This window comes from Periophthalmus magnuspinnatus, chromosome 1 (genome assembly GCF_009829125.3).
Source record: "Periophthalmus magnuspinnatus isolate fPerMag1 chromosome 1, fPerMag1.2.pri, whole genome shotgun sequence".
Taxonomy (NCBI): domain Eukaryota; kingdom Metazoa; phylum Chordata; class Actinopteri; order Gobiiformes; family Gobiidae; genus Periophthalmus; species Periophthalmus magnuspinnatus.
The window spans coordinates 13,060,120-13,079,317 of NC_047126.1; the positions used below are offsets into that span (position 1 = coordinate 13,060,120).

A 19,198-nucleotide genomic window follows, 5' to 3' on the forward strand; every position below is an offset into this window, starting at 1 on the left:
AAATGTGTGTTAAAGTAAACAAAACATGTCTCATAAAGATGAGGGCAATCGTAAGAAGAAGGTTTTCACCACAAATAAATGTTTTGGTTTTTTTTAATATGGTGCATGAAAAGTGTTCATCTTATCGTCACGTCTTTTCATGAGCACAGAGTTCCCACACGCTCAGGCAGCACACTGTTGGTCAGTTGACACTGTGTGCATAGTGGCAGCCTCAGCCTGTAATTGCTGGCTCAGTGACTGGGACAGAATGGGCCGGGGATTGAAGATGACACGCACCAATTATTAGTGAACCAAGTGCTGTTATTGCAATTACTTGAGTTTGACTGAGCACACTAAATCAGACTTTGAGTTTCCCTCCATTTAGGGCCAGTTCAACTCCAACTGACTGCACAGCTTCTGTCGCTCCTGCCTATGCTGACGAGGCTAAACACAAAACAACTGTGATTGGCAAAGCACCTGTCAAATAATTTTGCCCTTTCTTTTGGTTCAAACTTTTTTTTAAATAATATTTTACAGGCTATTGGTTCTTATTTCAATTTTGTCAAGCAGAGTAATCCTTGGCTGGAAGAGGAGAAAGGAAGATACTTATTATTGTCATTTGCTAAAACATCCCACACAAGCAGGTCTGTAGGAGCAAAGCTGGGGTGTGTGGCTCTAGGCCTTAGTTTGTGCCACTGTATAAGGATTCTTGCGCATGTGGCCAATGGCTGCTGCTGCTACCTGCGATCTGCCTGACAGTAACACAACATGGCAGCCTAGAGGGCAGAGCCCATACAACTTTCTCAACCATCTCTGAGTAATTGGTGACCTCTGAACTTGTTCTCCGTATAAAGGAGGAGGGGAGGGGGCAGGGGGGCACAGGGATCGTCAATAGAGACGCTGCAGAAGGGGAGACAGGGTCATGAGGAGGAAAAGCGGGACAGAGCACAGGAGAACGAAAACCGGAAGAGACGTGAGCGGAGAGGAAAAGGTTAATCTCTTTAACAAAGAATTGTTTCAAAGTTCAGCAGATGCATCGAAGTCTTCAGCCTGGCTATGTCCATCATAACAGACCTATTCACTGCAGTAGTTCTAAAAAGAGGCTTTTCAGTTCTTATAAACTAACTCCTGTGCAGCCCATTCAAACCCTGTTCTCTTTGGAAGAGGGAAATGTACTCTCCAATTTAGCTAAAAGCACCAGCTTGTCCATTCACCTCCTGCAGTGTAGTGTTAAAATCTTTGTGGGACAATTTCCTGACATTTAGTGTCATATCCTTGAAAGCAAAGGCAGTGTGTTTTAGTCCATTTCACATTGGTTACTGCTGTCTGTGTGGGTGTCTCTATGCAGTATGAATCCATTTGTCTCCACTGATGGAAAATAATTGCAAAGCAAACAAATCATATCTGCCACATTGAGCAGGCCTCCGCTCATGGGGCAGAGCAGCCTCAGCAGAGACAAGAGCACAGAGACACAGGAGGCTATGGTGCTCACTGTGGTCTGGCAGCTGCATTATAAATGCAAAGTGTTAAAAAGTGTTATGTTTGAGCATCACAGGCAGTCAGATTGAAAGTGACTACATGGAGCATTGGGAAGAGCGTCTGCCAGATGGAGACTCACTCCAGGAAAATAAGAAGGGCACAGAAGAGACAGCACTGGCATAGAAATCTGACTGGTATTCAAAGTAAAATGTCTGATTCAAAGACCATACCTAAACATATGATGGTTTTCTAATACACAAAAAATATATATTTGTTTCTGAATATTTCCATCTATATATCTTGCAACTATTCAAGTACACTTCCCTAAGCATGTACACCCCACTCTGTACTGCAGTGTATTGAGTATCAGATTATCATTATGTTTTTGCAATCCATCAGAATCTGATATGTACTAAAACATAAGTCTTCAAGCATAAAAGGCGATAGATTAAACACAAAAGTGCATAAATATCACAGTTGCTGTCCTTTTATTTTTAATCTACTTTTTTTTTTTGCTGATAACATCAATTTTTTGTTATGCTTATGGTATTGATCCTACTATTAAGTACTGAAACCTTTCTCTAGTATCAAAATTGGGTTTGAATAGTATATTGTGACAACACTAGTAAGAGTACCATTACTATGAGAGATTGTGTCTCTCCGCTGGCCTGGGGACGCCTTGGAATACCCTCAGGGGAGCTGAAGGCAGTTTGCGTACAACATAAAGAGGGAAATCTGGACTTCCATGCAAGCCAGGCACAGATAAAGTGGAAAAAGGATGGGAGTAGAAGTTAAAAGTTGTTATCAAAGTGAAAAAGTAAACAAAATATGTATTGGGTAATCTTACAAACTTAAGTCCAAATGTCTGTCTTGTATTAGATGAGAGACTATGGGTATTGCTGCCAACTGATTGAACAGAACTTGGAAAAAGAGGGACTTTCCTGGTTCAATAATACAAAATACATAAAAATAGCTGTTTGGGCACATGAGATGTCCAATTTGTGCAGTTCAGTGAATTTTTACTATACGCACATTTTGGGAACATGTATGTTTTGCATCACACCAAACATGATACCACAACTTTGGATAAAATAAAAACAATGTATATTAACATATATTAAAATATATATTTACACATCAACACAACTTTCTCTGTAAATATTGTATGTGTTTCTATGTCACTGGGTGTTCTTCAAAATAAAATAAGAAAAAGAAAAAAAAAATATATATATATATATATATATATATATATATATATATATATATATATATTAATTAACTAACTCATTAAATACATAATCTGTCTTATTAAAGGTTGCTGTGTCTGGTCAGTTGTTGTTTACAGCATTAAACACCATCAGGCCTCCACTTTACTGCTGCTAATAACAAGATGGATTATAATATGATGAATCGTGCTCAGGCTGCCTTATTACGCTTACATACATTAGATGAAGCACAGGTCAGCTTGCTTCCACAGCAGACAGAGTGGGAGTGGGAGGTTAGGAGAGGTTACACGCGATCCAGCGCCCAGCTCGTTTTATTGATAGGCCGCTGTGGTTCTCCAGGCTCCAGCTGGGACAACTGGCCGGAAGTAAGGTTTACACGACAAAAAAGCGAACAATGACTTTTCTTTTATAGACTATGTCAGTAATGGGTAAATTGGTATTATTTTTCTATTGTTATTATTTTTAATTGTATGTGGTTTGATTGCAGATCAGGGCACTGCATGGTAATAGTGCACCTAGTTCTTCTGTAGTCTAACTCTGCAGCCCATTTAGTCTTGTCCATCCAGTTCAAGTCTACATCTTGTACAGTGGATACTGCAGGTATGATCGACTCTATATGCCACAAATAAATAATCAAACCTGATTCTGTAGGTTCTGTGCAGCGCCTGCTCTTCTTATATGGTCCTCTTCAGCCTAAAGGTAGTTTTTTAAAATATTGGTAATGCAAATCAAGCAAATTGAAACACTGCATGATTAGAAATGTAAAAACACGTAGCAGGCTACAATGATTGCACATGTGATTGCACATGAGTAATTTATGCGAACTTCCTTGTTTTTTCGTGGTTAGCTTTGGTAGCACACCTTAGCCAAAAACATGTAGTCTGTGGCTATTGCTAAATTCATTTTAGGTAGTCCTACGTGTTGAGACATCTGTTTATTTAAGAACACACTTATATTTTCATTCATTCTAGAGACGTAAAATATCCGCAGATAATTATATAACTTAATTTATTTGGTAAAGATTTACCTGAATCACAGGGGCGCCCCAGTCCAATGACCATCATGAAACCCACGTGCTTTAGGTCCCCCTAGCGGATTGCAGACGCATAACTAGTGTACTAATGTTAAAAATTTTCATTAGAATATCCTAACTATTTGGGACTCCATACAAACTTATAATTCTGACCTGCTTGGTAAAAATAGGTTATATTAGGTCAGTATTTATTTTATCCAAAGTGAGTTTATAAAGGTGGCACAATACACAAAATGGACTCTTGTAAGATTTTAACCATGTTATAATGTTGTTACCACATCAAATACATACCTGGACTTGTGTTTTGTTTCATTCACACATGTTTGAGTAATGCTTTATTATTAGTCTGTTTACAGCTCCAAACCTCAAAATGCTCTGTTCCATCTTGTGATGTTATGAAGTGGTAGTTTTCAAGTTAACAGCTCCTTTTACCTTTTGTTCCACAGAGCTTGAAAATTCCAGGGCTAAAATCATCTAAATGAATTTAGTGAAGGTGTATGGAATTTAAAAACACAGTGGAGCGCTTCCTGTATTACTTCATGACATCACAATGTGGAACAGTGTTTTCTGTTGGAGAAAGTAAATCATTTAAATATGCAGAGTGTGTGTGTTAAACATGTGGGAATGAAACAAAACACAACTCCACACATGTTTGTGATGAGGCAAAAACATAGAATAGAAAATAGCATGATATGGGCCCTTTAAATAAAAAAATATATAAAATACACATGCCTAGAAATCGATTCTTAAGATTAAGATAAAAAAAAGATTAAAATCTCCTAATTTTCTTCACTAAAGACCATGTAACACCTCTTTATAACTACATAGTCCAAAAAATAATACATTTGAACAATAAAAATACAAACACTGATGAATGTGAGATATTTTACTTCAAAAACAACAAAGCCGGTCTATACAGCTTACAAATAGGAAACTCTTCACTACACGCTCAGTTAAGTAAGCAAATCCCCCTTCATCATTCCCCACCTATTTTTCATCTATAAAAATTACCAAAAAGCTGCCATAGCACATCAATTTGCATCATACTTAATCAGAATGTATTGGTAAGTGCAACATTTTATAACTCTTAAGGTATCTTTGGCTCTGGGACAGTCCATTATGCAATTACAAAGCAGTGATTGTTTTAAAAACCTCATGGTTCAGGGAAACACTGGGCCTAAACATGTCGGAGGAGCCAGTTTGGAGGTGTGATTCCAGACTGGGAAAAGTAGTTCCACCACCATGGTTTCTCCTGCCTCTCTATCTCCTCTCCAAACCCTGGCTCAGTAACTCGCTCAAACTTATTGTATGGATCAAATCTGTCCCATGTGTCGTCTGTCGGGAAGAAGTGGTCATCGATATCGGGCTCTACCGGCACCTACACAAAGTTTGAGGTCAAATTAATGCAATGTTTAAAAGCAATGTGTATATTTCAGATGCCGCAAATACCTTTTCCAAGACAAAATCCACGCGCCCCGCTTTGTTCATGTTGTGTGGTATGTGGACCCTCTTGGTGACCTTAGAAAAGCCTTTAGCTGTGGCAGTCAAGATGTGAGTCCCAGGGTTCAGTAAACGCCAGTAGTCTCCATCTTCAGCTGAAAGAACAGAGTAGATGGATAGAGGGATATCAGGCACTAAGAACTTTACTTTAGTGGAATATTTGTTTTACATAGCAATACAAGAAACAGTTGCTACTTGTTTACAATATAGATATAATTTAAAACTAGCAATACTAATTCAGGTGTTACTTAAAATGATACGCTACTTCAATAGACAAAAATCAAATTGAATAAATTGAACGTACCTGTTGTAACGTCCTTCCTGATTCCCCTGACCGAAATTGTCGCCCCTTTTATTCCATTGCCATCGAGATCTCGCACAACTCCCTTCACGCCTCTATGGACCTGTTTGAAAGGTAAAAGCACTGATCAAAATGCGCACACAAACCACGCTTCTTTCTGTATTTAACTTACAGATTCCATAAAGCTTAACAGTGCCTCCTTGTTTCTCTTCCACTCGGGGTATAGCTCCACCTCTGACGGGAATTTGTCACAGCCAAGCTCCACTGTGATCTCATAGCAATTTGTGTGCAAGTAATTAAAGTCTGACATACCTGTGGATAATAAGATGCATTAATTCAGTGACTTACAAGTATATTTTTTTAACATTTAGGGCCCATACTTTCATAATCATCACATAAAAATGGGACAAAACTGGGACTGAATCAGGAACTAAACCAGGGCTAGAACTAGACTAAGCCCAATCTTCATTAGGGCTTTAGCCAGTCCCAAAATAAGCCCAAACCAAAACAAGTGTGAATGCACCCTTAAATAACATACATGTATTTTTGTCTTACCACCAGCAAAACTGTACCAGAGTGCTCCATTGATGATGCCTCCGGTTCTGTAAAAGGAGGCGCCACATCTGTCTGTGTCATTGTTAGACATGGTGGCATGGGCATCAGCATAGGTACGGGCCAGCTGTTTAAAAATCTGAGAGTGGGAAAGATAAATGTTACTGGGTCTAAAGATATGTAAGTGTACAGGACCATGTGACCTTACAACAACATAAATAACCAGAAAAACAGTGTAAAATTCATATAGCAAACAAGGGACCACAGGTTGCGTTGGGGAATGTGAACCTGCTCATCTGGTGTGGGTGAGAACATCCTCTCCTCATGGGGGTGTCTGGAGAAGTCAAAGGGGTAAGAGACCACCAGCTCTCCTCCGTGAAGACTGGCAGATTGCACAAAAGGCAGCGACCTAATCCACTTCATGACAGCATAAGTCTCTGGCGCCACCTACAGCCAAAAAGGATATATTACACTCTTTAAAGTAAAACAAAATTCTAAAGAGATGGTCTGATGTGTGTGTGTGTTAACTTTTCACTTTCAAAAATAAGAATAAAATGTATCTGTCTGGGATATAAAGTAATGTGTAACATGTTTATGTGAACCGTTTTTCTAATTTCCATATTTCCATATTTAGTCTGTTCTCAGTGCATCAGATATCTCTTTTGAATGAAGTAGAAATGACACATGAGCACAAAAACAGCTAGGAAAAAAAAAATTGTGCCAAATATTGGTAACATTTTCACTATCAGATCAATACAGACATCTGAGAATACTGTCCAAAATCTCCAATACCATTTCTAAAACCTTATGAGTCCTATGTGGAAGGTCATTAAACTGTCCTTACAAACAGCACATGTGTTACCTTGCCAAACCAGTAAGCGTCAGGGATGGGGATGTGGTCAGTGCGGTAGTGTCTGCTTCGGCGGTTCCTGTAGTAGACAGAGGTGAGGTCGGGGAAGTTTCTGTTCAGGTCGATGTTCTGTGCATTGGTCCGACCGTTCGTCCAACCATTGAGCAAGTGTCCCTGAAGCAAGGGTCAATTCAGACAACTGGGTTTATTAGGAGGGTGTACTGCAGACATATTAGTAGTATAATTAGTAGTACTTTTAGTAGTACTATTAGTAAACTTTGACCACACCATGAGTAGACAACATTAATAATTAGTACGTACACAAACAGACACGCTTAATTATTAATTACATTGTTAACATAAAGACAAGACCAGATATCCGTCATTAGATCAAGCAACAAAGAATTTATAAGGCACATGCAGCTGTTTAGAACTTCATTGTGAAACAATTACTTTAACAAAACTTAAATACAGTAGTTAAAATAGCATGCATTTTAGGTGGTAGTATTTTTTTATACATAATGCAGTAAATGTATATGCCAGATGAATACTATAGGTACAGTATGTGTCATACAAAAACAGCAGCATCTTGGCAGCTGATGTTTATAATGAGAAGAGGCATTAAGTCTGAATTTACAGTAAGCCCAGCCTTAAGTGAACATACACTTGATGGACAGTGTCCATTTACCCATTTACTCAACATTATGGCTGTCAAAAGTATTGTACCCAGATACAGATCAATACTTGTAATCATTTGATACTTGTTTTAGCTAATACCAAAACAAGTATCAAAACTAGATACTCATTTGAACTCATTTGAAGTATTCGTGAGTAACTCACAATAATAAGTGGTATCAAAATCAATACTGAGTATCAAGCCTTTTTCTGAGTATTGAAATCAAAATTTGAATAGCACTATCATGACACACAATAAACTGAACATTGGAAGCAAGGTGAAATGTCATGCTCAAAGAGTGCAGTGCAATCTCCATCAGGAGAACCACAATTTAACAGTCACTCTCCTGACCAGTTGCCACATAATAATAAAAATTGTCAGACACATAGGTGGGAGGAAGAAGAAATACACATTCACTTTTCTATGCCATATATAGCATATTATATCAACATCTGAATGCAACAATAGCAATGAGATTTTATATCAAATCACATATTTCAACATACAGTAAATGTGTTTCCTTCTACCCCCTGCAGTTCAGTTAGAGCGGATATTGTTGGTTTGTCTCATGTGTTGTTAACAATATTTACTTCATGGTTGCTGAGCTCCGGGTCACTGTTATCTTCTACCTCAGAGGCAGCCAGCTCATATCCATCTGGGTTCATGGAGGCCAGCAGGTGGATGCGTGTGGTGTTGACGATGGTTTGGATGCGCTGGTTTCCCAAAATGTACTCAGAGCACAGGTACTGGACCAGATATATGAGCAGCTGACGGCCCAAAACTTCATTACCGTGCATGTTGCCCACCAATTTGACCTCTGGCTCCACTATGACGTAAAGAAAAGATTAGAAATACAAAGAAATAACCTTAATTTAACATATGATTATCCAAGTTCAACATGTATCACTACAAACTGTACTGATTACTTGCCTGGCAAATCCAGAATGATTCACTCTGTATTTTTAATACAGCTTGATATCAGTCTGGTCCCCACATCCTCTGTTGCATCTTTTCAAATGGATGTGATTGACAGGTAGATTAGTCAATCAGGGACAGGCATGGCCCATCGGTATTGGAAAAATAAAGTAAAAAATATCACAGGGGGCTGAAAACCATTGCAGATTTCTGCAGAATCAGTGAGTGAAGTGATTTTATTTGTAAATCATAGGTGACCAATGAGCTCCTTTCATATAATTTCATGTGTTACTGAAAAAACCCCCAAATCTGATCACATTTGACTGTACTTGAGATGCAACAGAGGACCTGGGGACCAGACTAATATCAGTCTGTATAAAAAATACAGAGAGAGATCATTCTGGATTTGCCAGGTAACATTTGATCCATCGTCCAATAGAATATTGTGATGTCATCTAAAACCCAGCAATTTGTTTTAATAATGTATTTGTTACTATACCCACATAAGTCATGTCTCCCTGGGTTGTTGGAGAACTCAATAACCAATAAGTCTCGACCTTCGGTGCTACGCCCAATGCTGTAGATGTGGGAAATGTGGGAGCACTTGGCTGCAGTTCTTCGGAGGAGGTTGTACATTTGGGCGTTTGATGTGTATGTGAACTGGATGATAGTGCTGGGTTCCTCTGGTGAAAGACTGGACAGAGCTACTTCTTGTCTGGCTAGAAGTAGACAAAGAAGGAGCATCCAAAAGTTCGATTCAAGAGACACAACTATCGTGCAAAATAAAATATATTTACTAGTATTACTTGTCAATTACTGTGTGACTACAACTACTCTTCTACTCCCCTAGGTCTTTCACAATATCACCACTACAATGTTAGTTATCTTTTGTGTATACATACATATATATATATATATATATATATATATATATACATAACCAATTTATTGTGTATGAACAGTCAGTCTTAACTTAATTCGAAACATTGTATTTCAAAAAACATGGCAGTCAGCTGTACCTCTCAGTCCAGCCAAAGGATCAAAGCAGCCCTCCTGATTACTGGCAAAGAAGCGGTCACAGTCGAGGAAGTAGGGCCAGGCCATTTCTATGCCCTCAAAGGCATGAGCACAGTCTTTCCTCAGCGCCTCACACGAGCTGCGACAGGGTCTGATCATGCGGTTGTTTTGACATGGAGAGGCCAGAACAGAGCAGCCTACCAGGCGGATCTCAGGAGAGCACTCGCCGTTCAACAACCCATGAATCACACTCAACAGGAGGTACTCTGCTCCTGATTCTGCCTCAACTCTAGACCGATGTCCCAGGATGTTTGGGAATATGGTTCTGGAAGAATTATAAAAGTATAAATATGGTAACAAAACGTCCTAATAAAGACTAGTATATCTAGTACATCATTTATTTTCATGGTGTGTATTAGTGTCAGTATGGTGCTAGTTTAAACATTTTAAACAAAGCATCCAATTTTGTCTAAAATGTTATTGCATCGGCTCCTGTATTTGCATCTCAAAAAAGATTATGGTGTGTTTCGCCCTTGAACTCTTACTCAAAATGCCATACTGCAGAACATTCCAAGTTATGTGCCCCTACTTAACTTGAACAATTAACACTGATACATAAACAAGCAAGGTCAGCGATGCAAGACATGATCCTAATGCACACGACAATGTTATTTTTGCAGATGACTGTGCAGCAGAGACTAAATGTGCTATATAAATAAATGTGACCTTGATCAGAGGAGTTGCATATGAGGCAGGTGATTGTAGCATCTCACTGGTGTATGTAAGGGACTGCTTATATTACATTTTGAAAGCAGCTTCAATAACAAACCTTGAATACTCCAGATCAGTGCAATAGCCCAGATTCATCTCTGTGCATTTAGCTGGAGAAAGAAAGAGTCGGTGTTAGAGTTTTCTTTAACATGTGGTGATTGCACAAATAAAACTGTAAAATACACTTGAGTTATGGAACATGTGGTGCAATAAATCTGGGGCTTTTGAAGACAAAAATACAAGTCTGAAAGAAATGTAGCCAGGTGCCCTTCACCAGTTCCTCAGATGGCCAGGCTTGTCACATCCTGCACTGGTATTTCCCAAGAGACCTACCTTTAAGTCACAAAGGTCATGGGATTCTGGGGCACAGCTTGTCGTCCAAATATCTTAATACTGTAAATACATAGAAGCAACATTAAAATACTTACGTGTTTCTTCATTCACGTTATTGTTGCATCTTCCTGGGGAAAGAACAGACACATAACACAGGACACTAGGAGGCGACATGTTCCAAACGAGGCTCAAACAAAAGTCTCTGTGTGCCTCGACAACATCAACTTATGCGACTTATACGATACGTTTAGAATATATACAAATACATAAAGGCTACACCCAACATAATATCCCCTTTGTTTAAGAAAAAAAAAATCACCATTTCACTCAAGAAAATAGTTATCTAATGTAAAGCTATTTTTGTTAACATTGCACAAGAACAAGATTTCAGTCATCATTGACCTTTACCTTACCAAAAACCTCATCCTCCGGAGCGCACGGTCGCTGGGGAGCGGACCAACTCTCGGTCAACAATAGAAAGAGCAGCAGAACTCGTAAAAGCATAGCTGCAGTCGACCTGACTCTTGCGGCGTGTGATGTGGCAGAGTTGAAGGCAGTAGTTCTGGGTCCTCGGCTTCAAAGCTGATAATTACCTCCCGCCTTTGGGAAAGTTCCTTCCTTTGTGTGCGCAGAGCATCCATGACCCCAGAGAAGCGGTGCGCCCTACGTTTACAGCAGCAGAGATCAGGTTTCACTGCGCTGCGCTTTGTCTGAGACACAGCTGCGTGGCCTACAGGGCTCAGTCTTTTCTACTTCATATTATGTTATTAATAATCATTTAAACTTATAGCATCGGAAGTTTGTGATGACTGCATAGGTTTAACAACATAATTTAACATTTATTTCAAAGTTAAAGATGTACTTTGGAACTTTGCTGATTGAGGTTATTCCATCAACACAAACACGAACTTGTCGCTTGTTATGGAAGATGAAGACTGATACATGATCTTCTGATGCCTATGTGACCCGTGACATGTCATCAAGTATCAACGATCGGATCTGCACAGTGTTTGCTCATCTCAAACAATCCAACTGCTTTGCCTCGAGCGTTCCACGGTATTACATTAAACTTTCATTTGCAGGTGTCTTTCCTCATTAAAAACTACATTGAAAAAATATAGGCTATATTCTTAATGAGAGCGAGCTTGCCTCTCCACAGACATGACTTATAACATGACCTGGTGGTGTAACAGTATTACAAATGCATTACTGTTGTAGTACTTGATAGCGCCATTGGGTGGTGCCTTTTTGTATCTCTGATGTAGTAATGGCGTCACCTGCTTTTTCTGCTTTGAGCCAAACTGCTCTGATTGAGTTCCCCTGTATAAAGATAAATAAATAACTTTAATGAAATACTGTGGAACAATCAGGGCAAACCAACAACATCTCCACTGAGACCAGCAAGTGGTGGACCCTCCACCAGAAAAGTTCCACACTGCACCTTTAATATGTAATATATTTTTTACAGCTTTAGAAAATACATTGATCCATTCAGACTTTACTGTTTGTGGGTTTCTGCCTTTATTGTTGATGCCGTTACAAATCACATTTCCACAGTCACACTGTGTTAAAACACCCAATATAAGTTTAGATATAGTTGAATAAATATATTTTTTCAGTTTCACAGAAACATAAAGAGCAGTCTTTGTCGCAAACACAGTGGTATACTTCAAACACACATTTAAAGATTATTAATACAGTGTGTGTGAACTACTGCAGATGTGGAGTGTAATTCTTGGCATTGTCTTGACAAATGGAGCCCTCTGGAAAAACCTGAAGAAGTCAGACAGTCATAGCCGAAATACATTGTTTTGTGTCTGTAACAGTCTCCCAATGAAAGCACAGCTAACAGTCAAGTGCAAAGTGTCCTTGAGCAAGGCACTTCTCTGAGGCTTACTCTGACCTTTGACCCTGCATATTTAAACTAGGTGAGAGCATTTTTAATGACATAGTTGTCCTCTGTGGTGTCCAGGGTGCTGCTGTGAGCACTATGCACAGACAGTGTGTAGTGGTCCTGTCTCAGGACTCTGCAGATGACGCTGACCAGAGCTCTCCTGTACTGCTGCCTCAGGAGGCAGTACACAAACGGGTCTGTGGAGGCCTTGGCGTATGACAGACATTTGGATGAGATGCCCCAGTACCTGGGGATGTGCACTGAGGGCACCAGCTCCAGCAGTCTGCAAAAACAAGAGTAAACAGTTATTGCATACATGTAACAGACAGTGGATTTACAAGGCAGAGTCCAGCAAACCTGAAACCCCGTGCACACTAAAAATGTCTTCCAAACACATATACTAAATACTTGTATCCTACTGCTGCTAGCAATTGTGAAATGAAACTTTATAATCAAATTACACATCCCCCAGAAAGTTTAGAATTTTGTTCTATTACTACTGTATTAAATTAATTAAAATAAGATAAGGCTACATCTCTGTCAGCCTGTTACAGAAGCCACCGGGATCAAACTGTACGGGCATTTACAGGGCCATTATTGTTGCACAAAACACATAAAACGGATATTACCTTGTTATTACATAAGGTGAGAGGAAAAAGATGAAAGACCCGATAAAGATGAAAATCTTCTTAGTGGCGCGCTGTCGTCTTTTTTTCTGCTGAGCTAAACACCGCTCCTTCACACTGACAAAAGTAAATGGTCCCATTAATACTGGACAGTGAACGCCCCCCAAACTGTAGGACACAGCATACATCATAGTAAAGTTACCTCGGGTGGATGTCGACCAAAAGGAGCAGCGTCTGCACTGTGATAACGTCTATTCTCTTGCAGTGAAATCTTGCGACCCGCAAAACTTTGATGTAGGCGAAGCAAAGGATCAGGAGGGAGAGCGCGAAGCTGCTGCAGTGAAACAGTGCGGTGAAAATGACAAAGGTACTCCTCGGTGAATCTGCCTCGGTGTCCAGGTGCACGGTACAGGACGCGTACGTCTGGCTGAATCCGCCCCAGTCCATAAGTAGTTGTGTTAGAGAAAATGTCCCAGAGTGCAGCCACGAGTACGCCACAATGAGAAGAGCGTCTCTGTAGCGCATCTTACTGGAGTAGCTGAGAGGGAACACCACCGCTACCCACCTGTCCATGCTCAGCGCAGCCATACTCAGCATGGCATTAGTGGTGAGGAAAGTCTCTGCAAACGCTACGCCCTGACAGAACAAGTCCCTGAATGGCTTATCGCCTTCAGCCACACCAAGAAAAGTGGCGGGCATATTGATGACAGTTAGGAGGATGTTGGAGAAAGACAGGTTTAGGATAAAGATGCCAGGGACATGGGACCTGAGCTCGGTGCTTTGCGTAAAACACAGCACAACCGAGAAGTTGGTCAAGAGAGAGACAACCGCTATGACCACGATGGACACTTGAAGTAGAAATTCCGGTATGTTCATCCTTGTGGCGACAGTTAGACAGAAAGATGCGATGGAGAGTCCGCCATGCCCGTTGCTCGTGCGCTCCTCCAGCTCCTGTTACCACCAGTGGTCACTTCTCCAGCGCACATGCCACAGGCGCACAAGAGCAGAGCGCTGTCCAGAGTGCTGAAAGGTCAACGCAAGCCGGTCTGCAGCCGAGCCTTTCCCTGTACTTTACAGGTGTCTGGTCCGTTTGTTAAAAGAAGTGCAATTGTGGACTTGGATGTGCAAGTGCACTGTGTTTACATTTGATCATGCGCACTCGCTGCTCCTCCTCTCGCTAGTAGTGCCTTACGCCCTGCACGTGCAGTCGGTTGCTGGCTCATGTGACGCCACATGAACAATATTCATGCAAGCAGGAGTTAATATTATATAGATGTGAAACAAACAGAATCAAGGTTTGCCCATACAATAAGAGTGATGTCTTGTATAGAATTCCTCCACAATTGACAAATCGGCCTAAATAATGCAGTGCTGGCATGACAAGCTTCTCAAGGATTTGATCGTTTACCACATGACTTCAACTGAAACAGGCCTAATCCCGAGCAGGGGCATTATATTGGCTCATCCCCGAATCACAGCTAAACCAAAACAGATCTTATGTCATGATGGTGGGTCTTGTTTTTTAATTGCTGCTATAACCTGTAAAGATAACTGTGTAGTGGACCTGTCTCAACACACCATGGCCCCATGACAGCAGTGATTCAGTGTACACCCCAAAACCAAAACCAGCAGGTAAAGCTCAGAGAGGCAGAAGAACTCATCTCCATAGCAACACAGTCTCTGCTGACTTCATCCCTCTTTGAACTTCACAGTACTGATTTGTGTTGATGTCTCCATGAGAGTTAAATAATGATCCAAGAAAAACTCATTTACTTCAGTGTGTTGATTTAAGTTCCCATCTGTAAATGATCACACCCACACATATAGGTACATGCGTGGTGGTTTGCACTGCACGTGCTCTATGTTTAAAGGGTTGTGGAGTGCAGGACAAATGGATTAAAAGTAAAGGACACTTATAGGACAGACAGCTGGAAAGAGGATAGGGACTACACCTTGTTGTCATTCCCATCTCATATGCAATTAGTTTAGATAGTTTTATCTAGTCTTTTTCAAGAGTTGGGCACCAAGCATCACCTCAGAAAAAAATAGTTCTAAATTAACTCAAGGACTAGCCAGACCTCAATTGGGTCTAAGCAGCAGACCGGGCCTGTCTGGTTCAAACCAGTTAGAAAAAGACCTTGATGAACCCATAGTTAAACTAAAACAAAAATAAACATAGATAAATACAGCAAAAATAAGTAACTATGACTAAAAGAGTAGTAAACCAGGACTAAACCAGGGCTAAAGCATGTGTACTGCTGTTGCTGCAGCCTCAGTGCATGTGTTTAAATGCGTGGGTTAGCTCGGATTTGTCATGCGCACATCATAATGTATGTTTGTATAAGGGCATGGAGGGGCATCTATCTACACTGTTTACAACCCCCCTCGTCCCATAGGCAGCAGTTTATATTCAATCATTAACAGGCCCTTAGAAGATTACAGTACTACAGTTGATGACCAATAGGTTGGAGTTTTATCTTGAGTGGAAACGTGTGTGTATGTGTTAACATAATGTCTCTATAGCGTGTGCATGGGAAAACCCTTTTGTGCTAAGCAGAAGAGAGGGGGGGAAGAAGGACAGTGAAAAAGCCAGAAGGAACTCTTCTAATGGTCACATGTTTCCTTTGGGTTGGTGGGGCCAGAGAAACTGTTATGCAAGAGGCAGAGAGAGTGCTAAAGGCAAGAGCACTTTAGAGTTGAGCCTGGTTTGCAGCAGCAGTAGACGGGGTAGGTCCCACATCGTGCTCAGTCATGGCCGCCTCAGGCCTTTGTGACTCCGTTTATGCCAATTACATAACACCATAATTCCCACGGCCCTCGCCAACACAATATGGAGCTACTTATCAACTTAAGACTGGATTCATAACCTGTCTGCTGCTTTCATTGCACTCAAGTAAACCTTTACAAACATCAGTATATCATATTTTTACTATATATGGCAAATCTAGTTTTATTATTACATTTCTATATTTTTTTTATTAGCAGACATGACCTGCATGTGTTCCCAGATATGAGGTAGACAGGTTAAAATCAAATATAGCTTTTACTGTTAAAATATTATAATGCAGAATTATAATTTATGTTATAATTGTTCTCAAGACTATTATCCAACCAGAAAGTAGTAGCCTCACGTGAGTCTCTCATTCGGGTTGCCAGTTTCAGGGCTCAAATCCAGTTGATTAATCTAAAAGGAGTCTCTCTGATCTGAATCCTTGCTACCTAAACCCCAGTACCTGCATCCAATTATTAATCAGTGCAGCCTCTACGGCGCAGTATGTGCTGCCCGTATACTGAGGATAAGGAAACTTGTATGTGTACTCTATAAGATGCATAAAGAACTGGCAACCCAGGTCCAGTAATGATGGTAGTACATTTTTAATACTGTAAGCATGCAGGTCACAGATAGTTCCTTTCCGGATATATTGGCACTGTGTGCATGTATTGATGGGTACAATCTACTGTATATGCTATACCACATATAATGATTCAGTTGAAGGTTAGCACTATTGTTGCACAGTTTTTAGAACATATTTTTGTAGCTTCAGTGATGTAATGTGGTCACTAAATAAAATTGCATAAAGAGAGCGTTATGTAATGCCAGTGTAGTGTAGATCTAGGCGATAATGAGATAATGAGTCAAGTGTGGTGACTGTCAAATGCTGCACATTCCCACACACAAAATGTCTCCTGGTCTGACCCATTATATTACAAATTATAAAACATTACACATCTAGTGCAAGAAAACATAGTTGACAGTAGTAGATGTACATGGTAATGCAATACTAATGCTTGAAACCATTCCTCAAGTGCATTCTTTCCAAATCTATTGGCCGAAGAATGACTGTGATTTTGTTTTGTTAAAGAAAACATGTTATATGTTTTGGGTAGTTAGTATTAAAGGTCCCATATTACACAAAATTGACTCTTGTCAGACTTTAGCCATGTTATAATGCTGTTACCTCATCAGCCATACCAAGAGTTGTGTTTCGTTTCCTTTACACATGTTAAAGTAACCCTTTATTATTAGTCTATCTATACCTCTAAATATCAAAATACTTTGTTCCACCTTGTGATGTCATGAAGCAGTAGTTAACAGCTACCTTTTACCTTTTTTTTAGTAGAGATTGGCAATTCCAGGGCTGAAATGATCCAAATGATTTTAGTGCAGATGCATGGAGTTTAAAAACACAGTGGAGCACTTCCTGTATTGCCACATGATATCTCATGGTGGAACAGAGCATCAGAGAGTGTTTTTCTGTTTGAGAGAAGAACTCAGCCTAAATATGCAGGATTTGTGTGTTAACATGTGTGAATGGAACAAAACACAACTCTGAATGTGTTTTTGATGAGGTTACAACATTATAAAAAACGAAACTATAAAATACATGAAAAATGGCTGTGACGTTTGTAAACTCTGTGCATGTCACATTTTTCTGACCCTAATCCTCACTCTAACCCTCAAATACAGAACTAAGATACAGTAGGATTCTCAATTGAACTACAATTTTGAGTCAGCTCATTATGAGGAAACACTGATATAAAAGGGCCAAAAGCTCATTTTAAGTAATATGCCATCTTTAACTGTATCAGTATCCGTGTGCACTCTTAACAACAGCTGTTCTTGAAAGGTGACGAAAGATAATGTAACCTTGCCTAAGTCTGCCGGGATACAGCACCTTTTTGTCAGCAGTGGCCTTGATCTGTCCGCTCTCCTCAGCTCAAATCTACTTCCTGCAAAACCCCAGAGTCAGTATGGTAGAGGGGGTGAGTGAGCCCCCACATCTAAGGACCACACATTCAAAGCAGATAAAAGATGAGATGAAAGACAGTAACAAAAGGATGATGTGAACTGATACAAGCACAAATGTCACAGTGGAGCGTGGGAGTGGGTGTATAAATAGGTCCAGAGCCCAAAAGCTACAGAACAGAGAGACATAGCTCCTGAACGCTAACGCTTATAGACACTCACATGTCCAGCCACACCTCGAACCCCCCAGATCCCCCCTCCTCTCTCCCTGCCTCTTCAGCTCGCTCACCCTCACGTGCCAACAGCGAGGCAGCCTGGCAGAGCAGCCAGCAGCGATGTGTGAGAATAACATACAGAGACAGGCATTTGATTTGACATGTTTTTATCATACTGTGCATAATGCATACTGAGAATCAACCACCATGAGATATAGAAGACACTGGGGTAAAACAGGGCCAATGCATGACGAAATAGACTATGGTGTTTGTGTAGGCATGATTTGTGAAGTGGGTTTGGTTTGGCAGATGGTAGAAAAGTAGAAAAGGTTAAAAAGCAAGATTCAGTCATAACAACAGCTTTAGCTATAGGGAATTTGGAGTTGAGTTCCATATTTATATTGCGACTGTGAGTATCATAGCAATCAAAGAGCCAATCGGGAGCGAGGCTGTTGAACGTAACACCCCTTCACACCCACACCACTAGTTTAGCAAAGAGCAGTCGATTAAACCTGTTGCCAACACTAACAGGAACAACCTCAGGGAAAGAAGGCGTCTGATTGGACTATTATTAATGTTCATGTTTTGATTTATGGACAAAATAGTGAAATGCAAATACCAGGATTATGTAGAGTAGGTTGATACGTACATTTTAAGACCAAAATGAGCAGCCCGAGAGCAGCATTAACAGAGAGAGGAGACAGTTTTTCAATAGAAAGTGAACTGGAGCCAGAGTCAGTGGAGTCATTTATATATATAGGATATGCTTCTAAACTGTTAACTAGTTACCAAGCCTATTTCTTCATTCTGAATTAGGTCTCTGTTCATGCTTTAATAAGGCTTATTAAGGTGTAGTTATCATAAAGTAGTACCCCAGCTTTGAGAAACACAACCTCAAACTGTAAATGTCCAAACAAAGATACATGTTTTGTCTTGCTATTTCACTCAAAGAAAGAAAGATGATTAGCAATACTTTGAGTTAGCGCAAACATATTTTTCCCCAACCCATGAGGACTTCTTCGATGGACAAAACACTTCAGTTCAAGTAATTGCATTATTTCTATCTGCAACCAATTTCAGTAAT

At 40.2% G+C, this 19,198-nt stretch overlaps 2 protein-coding genes across 3 annotated transcripts; both read right to left on the minus strand.

Annotated features, from left to right (window-relative positions):
• Window positions 1–4,616: 4,616 nt before the first annotated feature.
• On the minus strand, window positions 4,617–11,281 carry cpz (carboxypeptidase Z). 2 transcript variants are annotated; one of them, XM_033972603.2, is made up of 13 exons: window positions 11,046–11,281; window positions 10,728–10,760; window positions 10,358–10,409; window positions 9,531–9,853; window positions 9,015–9,230; window positions 8,226–8,422; window positions 6,933–7,094; window positions 6,359–6,517; window positions 6,074–6,209; window positions 5,691–5,830; window positions 5,522–5,621; window positions 5,167–5,312; window positions 4,617–5,095 (listed from the first exon to the last, which is right to left on the minus strand). In XM_033972603.2, the coding sequence occupies exons 1-13, from the start codon at window positions 11,134–11,136 to the stop codon at window positions 4,895–4,897; spliced, it is 1,956 nt and encodes a 651-aa protein (XP_033828494.1). In that variant the 5' UTR covers window positions 11,137–11,281; the 3' UTR covers window positions 4,617–4,894. The 2 variants fall into 2 exon arrangements, with proteins under 2 accessions (XP_033828494.1, XP_033828488.1); XM_033972597.2 differs by having other exon boundaries at window positions 4,618–5,095; window positions 8,187–8,422; window positions 11,046–11,280.
• A 1,101-nt stretch (window positions 11,282–12,382) lies between these two features.
• Window positions 12,383–14,229, minus strand: gpr78a (G protein-coupled receptor 78a). The gene is made up of 3 exons (XM_033991923.2): window positions 13,355–14,229; window positions 13,156–13,269; window positions 12,383–12,809 (listed from the first exon to the last, which is right to left on the minus strand). Exons 1-3 carry the CDS (start codon window positions 14,026–14,028, stop codon window positions 12,557–12,559), a joined length of 1,041 nt encoding a protein of 346 aa, XP_033847814.1. The 5' UTR covers window positions 14,029–14,229; the 3' UTR covers window positions 12,383–12,556.
• Window positions 14,230–19,198: the final 4,969 nt, after the last annotated feature.

Coding starts and splice junctions, on each gene's coding strand:
- cpz (XM_033972597.2), bottom strand. CDS start 11,136: ATGCTTTTACGAGTTCTGCTGCTCTTTCTATTGTTGACCGAGAGTTGG. Junction 9,231..9,530: donor TCCTTTGGCTGGACTGAGAG/GTACAGCTGACT, acceptor GTCTACTTCTAG/CCAGACAAGAAGTAGCTCTG. Junction 5,831..6,073: donor CTGGTACAGTTTTGCTGGTG/GTAAGACAAAAA, acceptor TATTATCCACAG/GTATGTCAGACTTTAATTAC.
- gpr78a (XM_033991923.2), bottom strand. CDS start 14,028: ATGAACATACCGGAATTTCTACTTCAAGTGTCCATCGTGGTCATAGCG. Junction 13,270..13,354: donor TTGGTCGACATCCACCCGAG/GTAACTTTACTA, acceptor TACTTTTGTCAG/TGTGAAGGAGCGGTGTTTAG. Junction 12,810..13,155: donor TCACCTTATGTAATAACAAG/GTAATATCCGTT, acceptor TTGTTTTTGCAG/ACTGCTGGAGCTGGTGCCCT.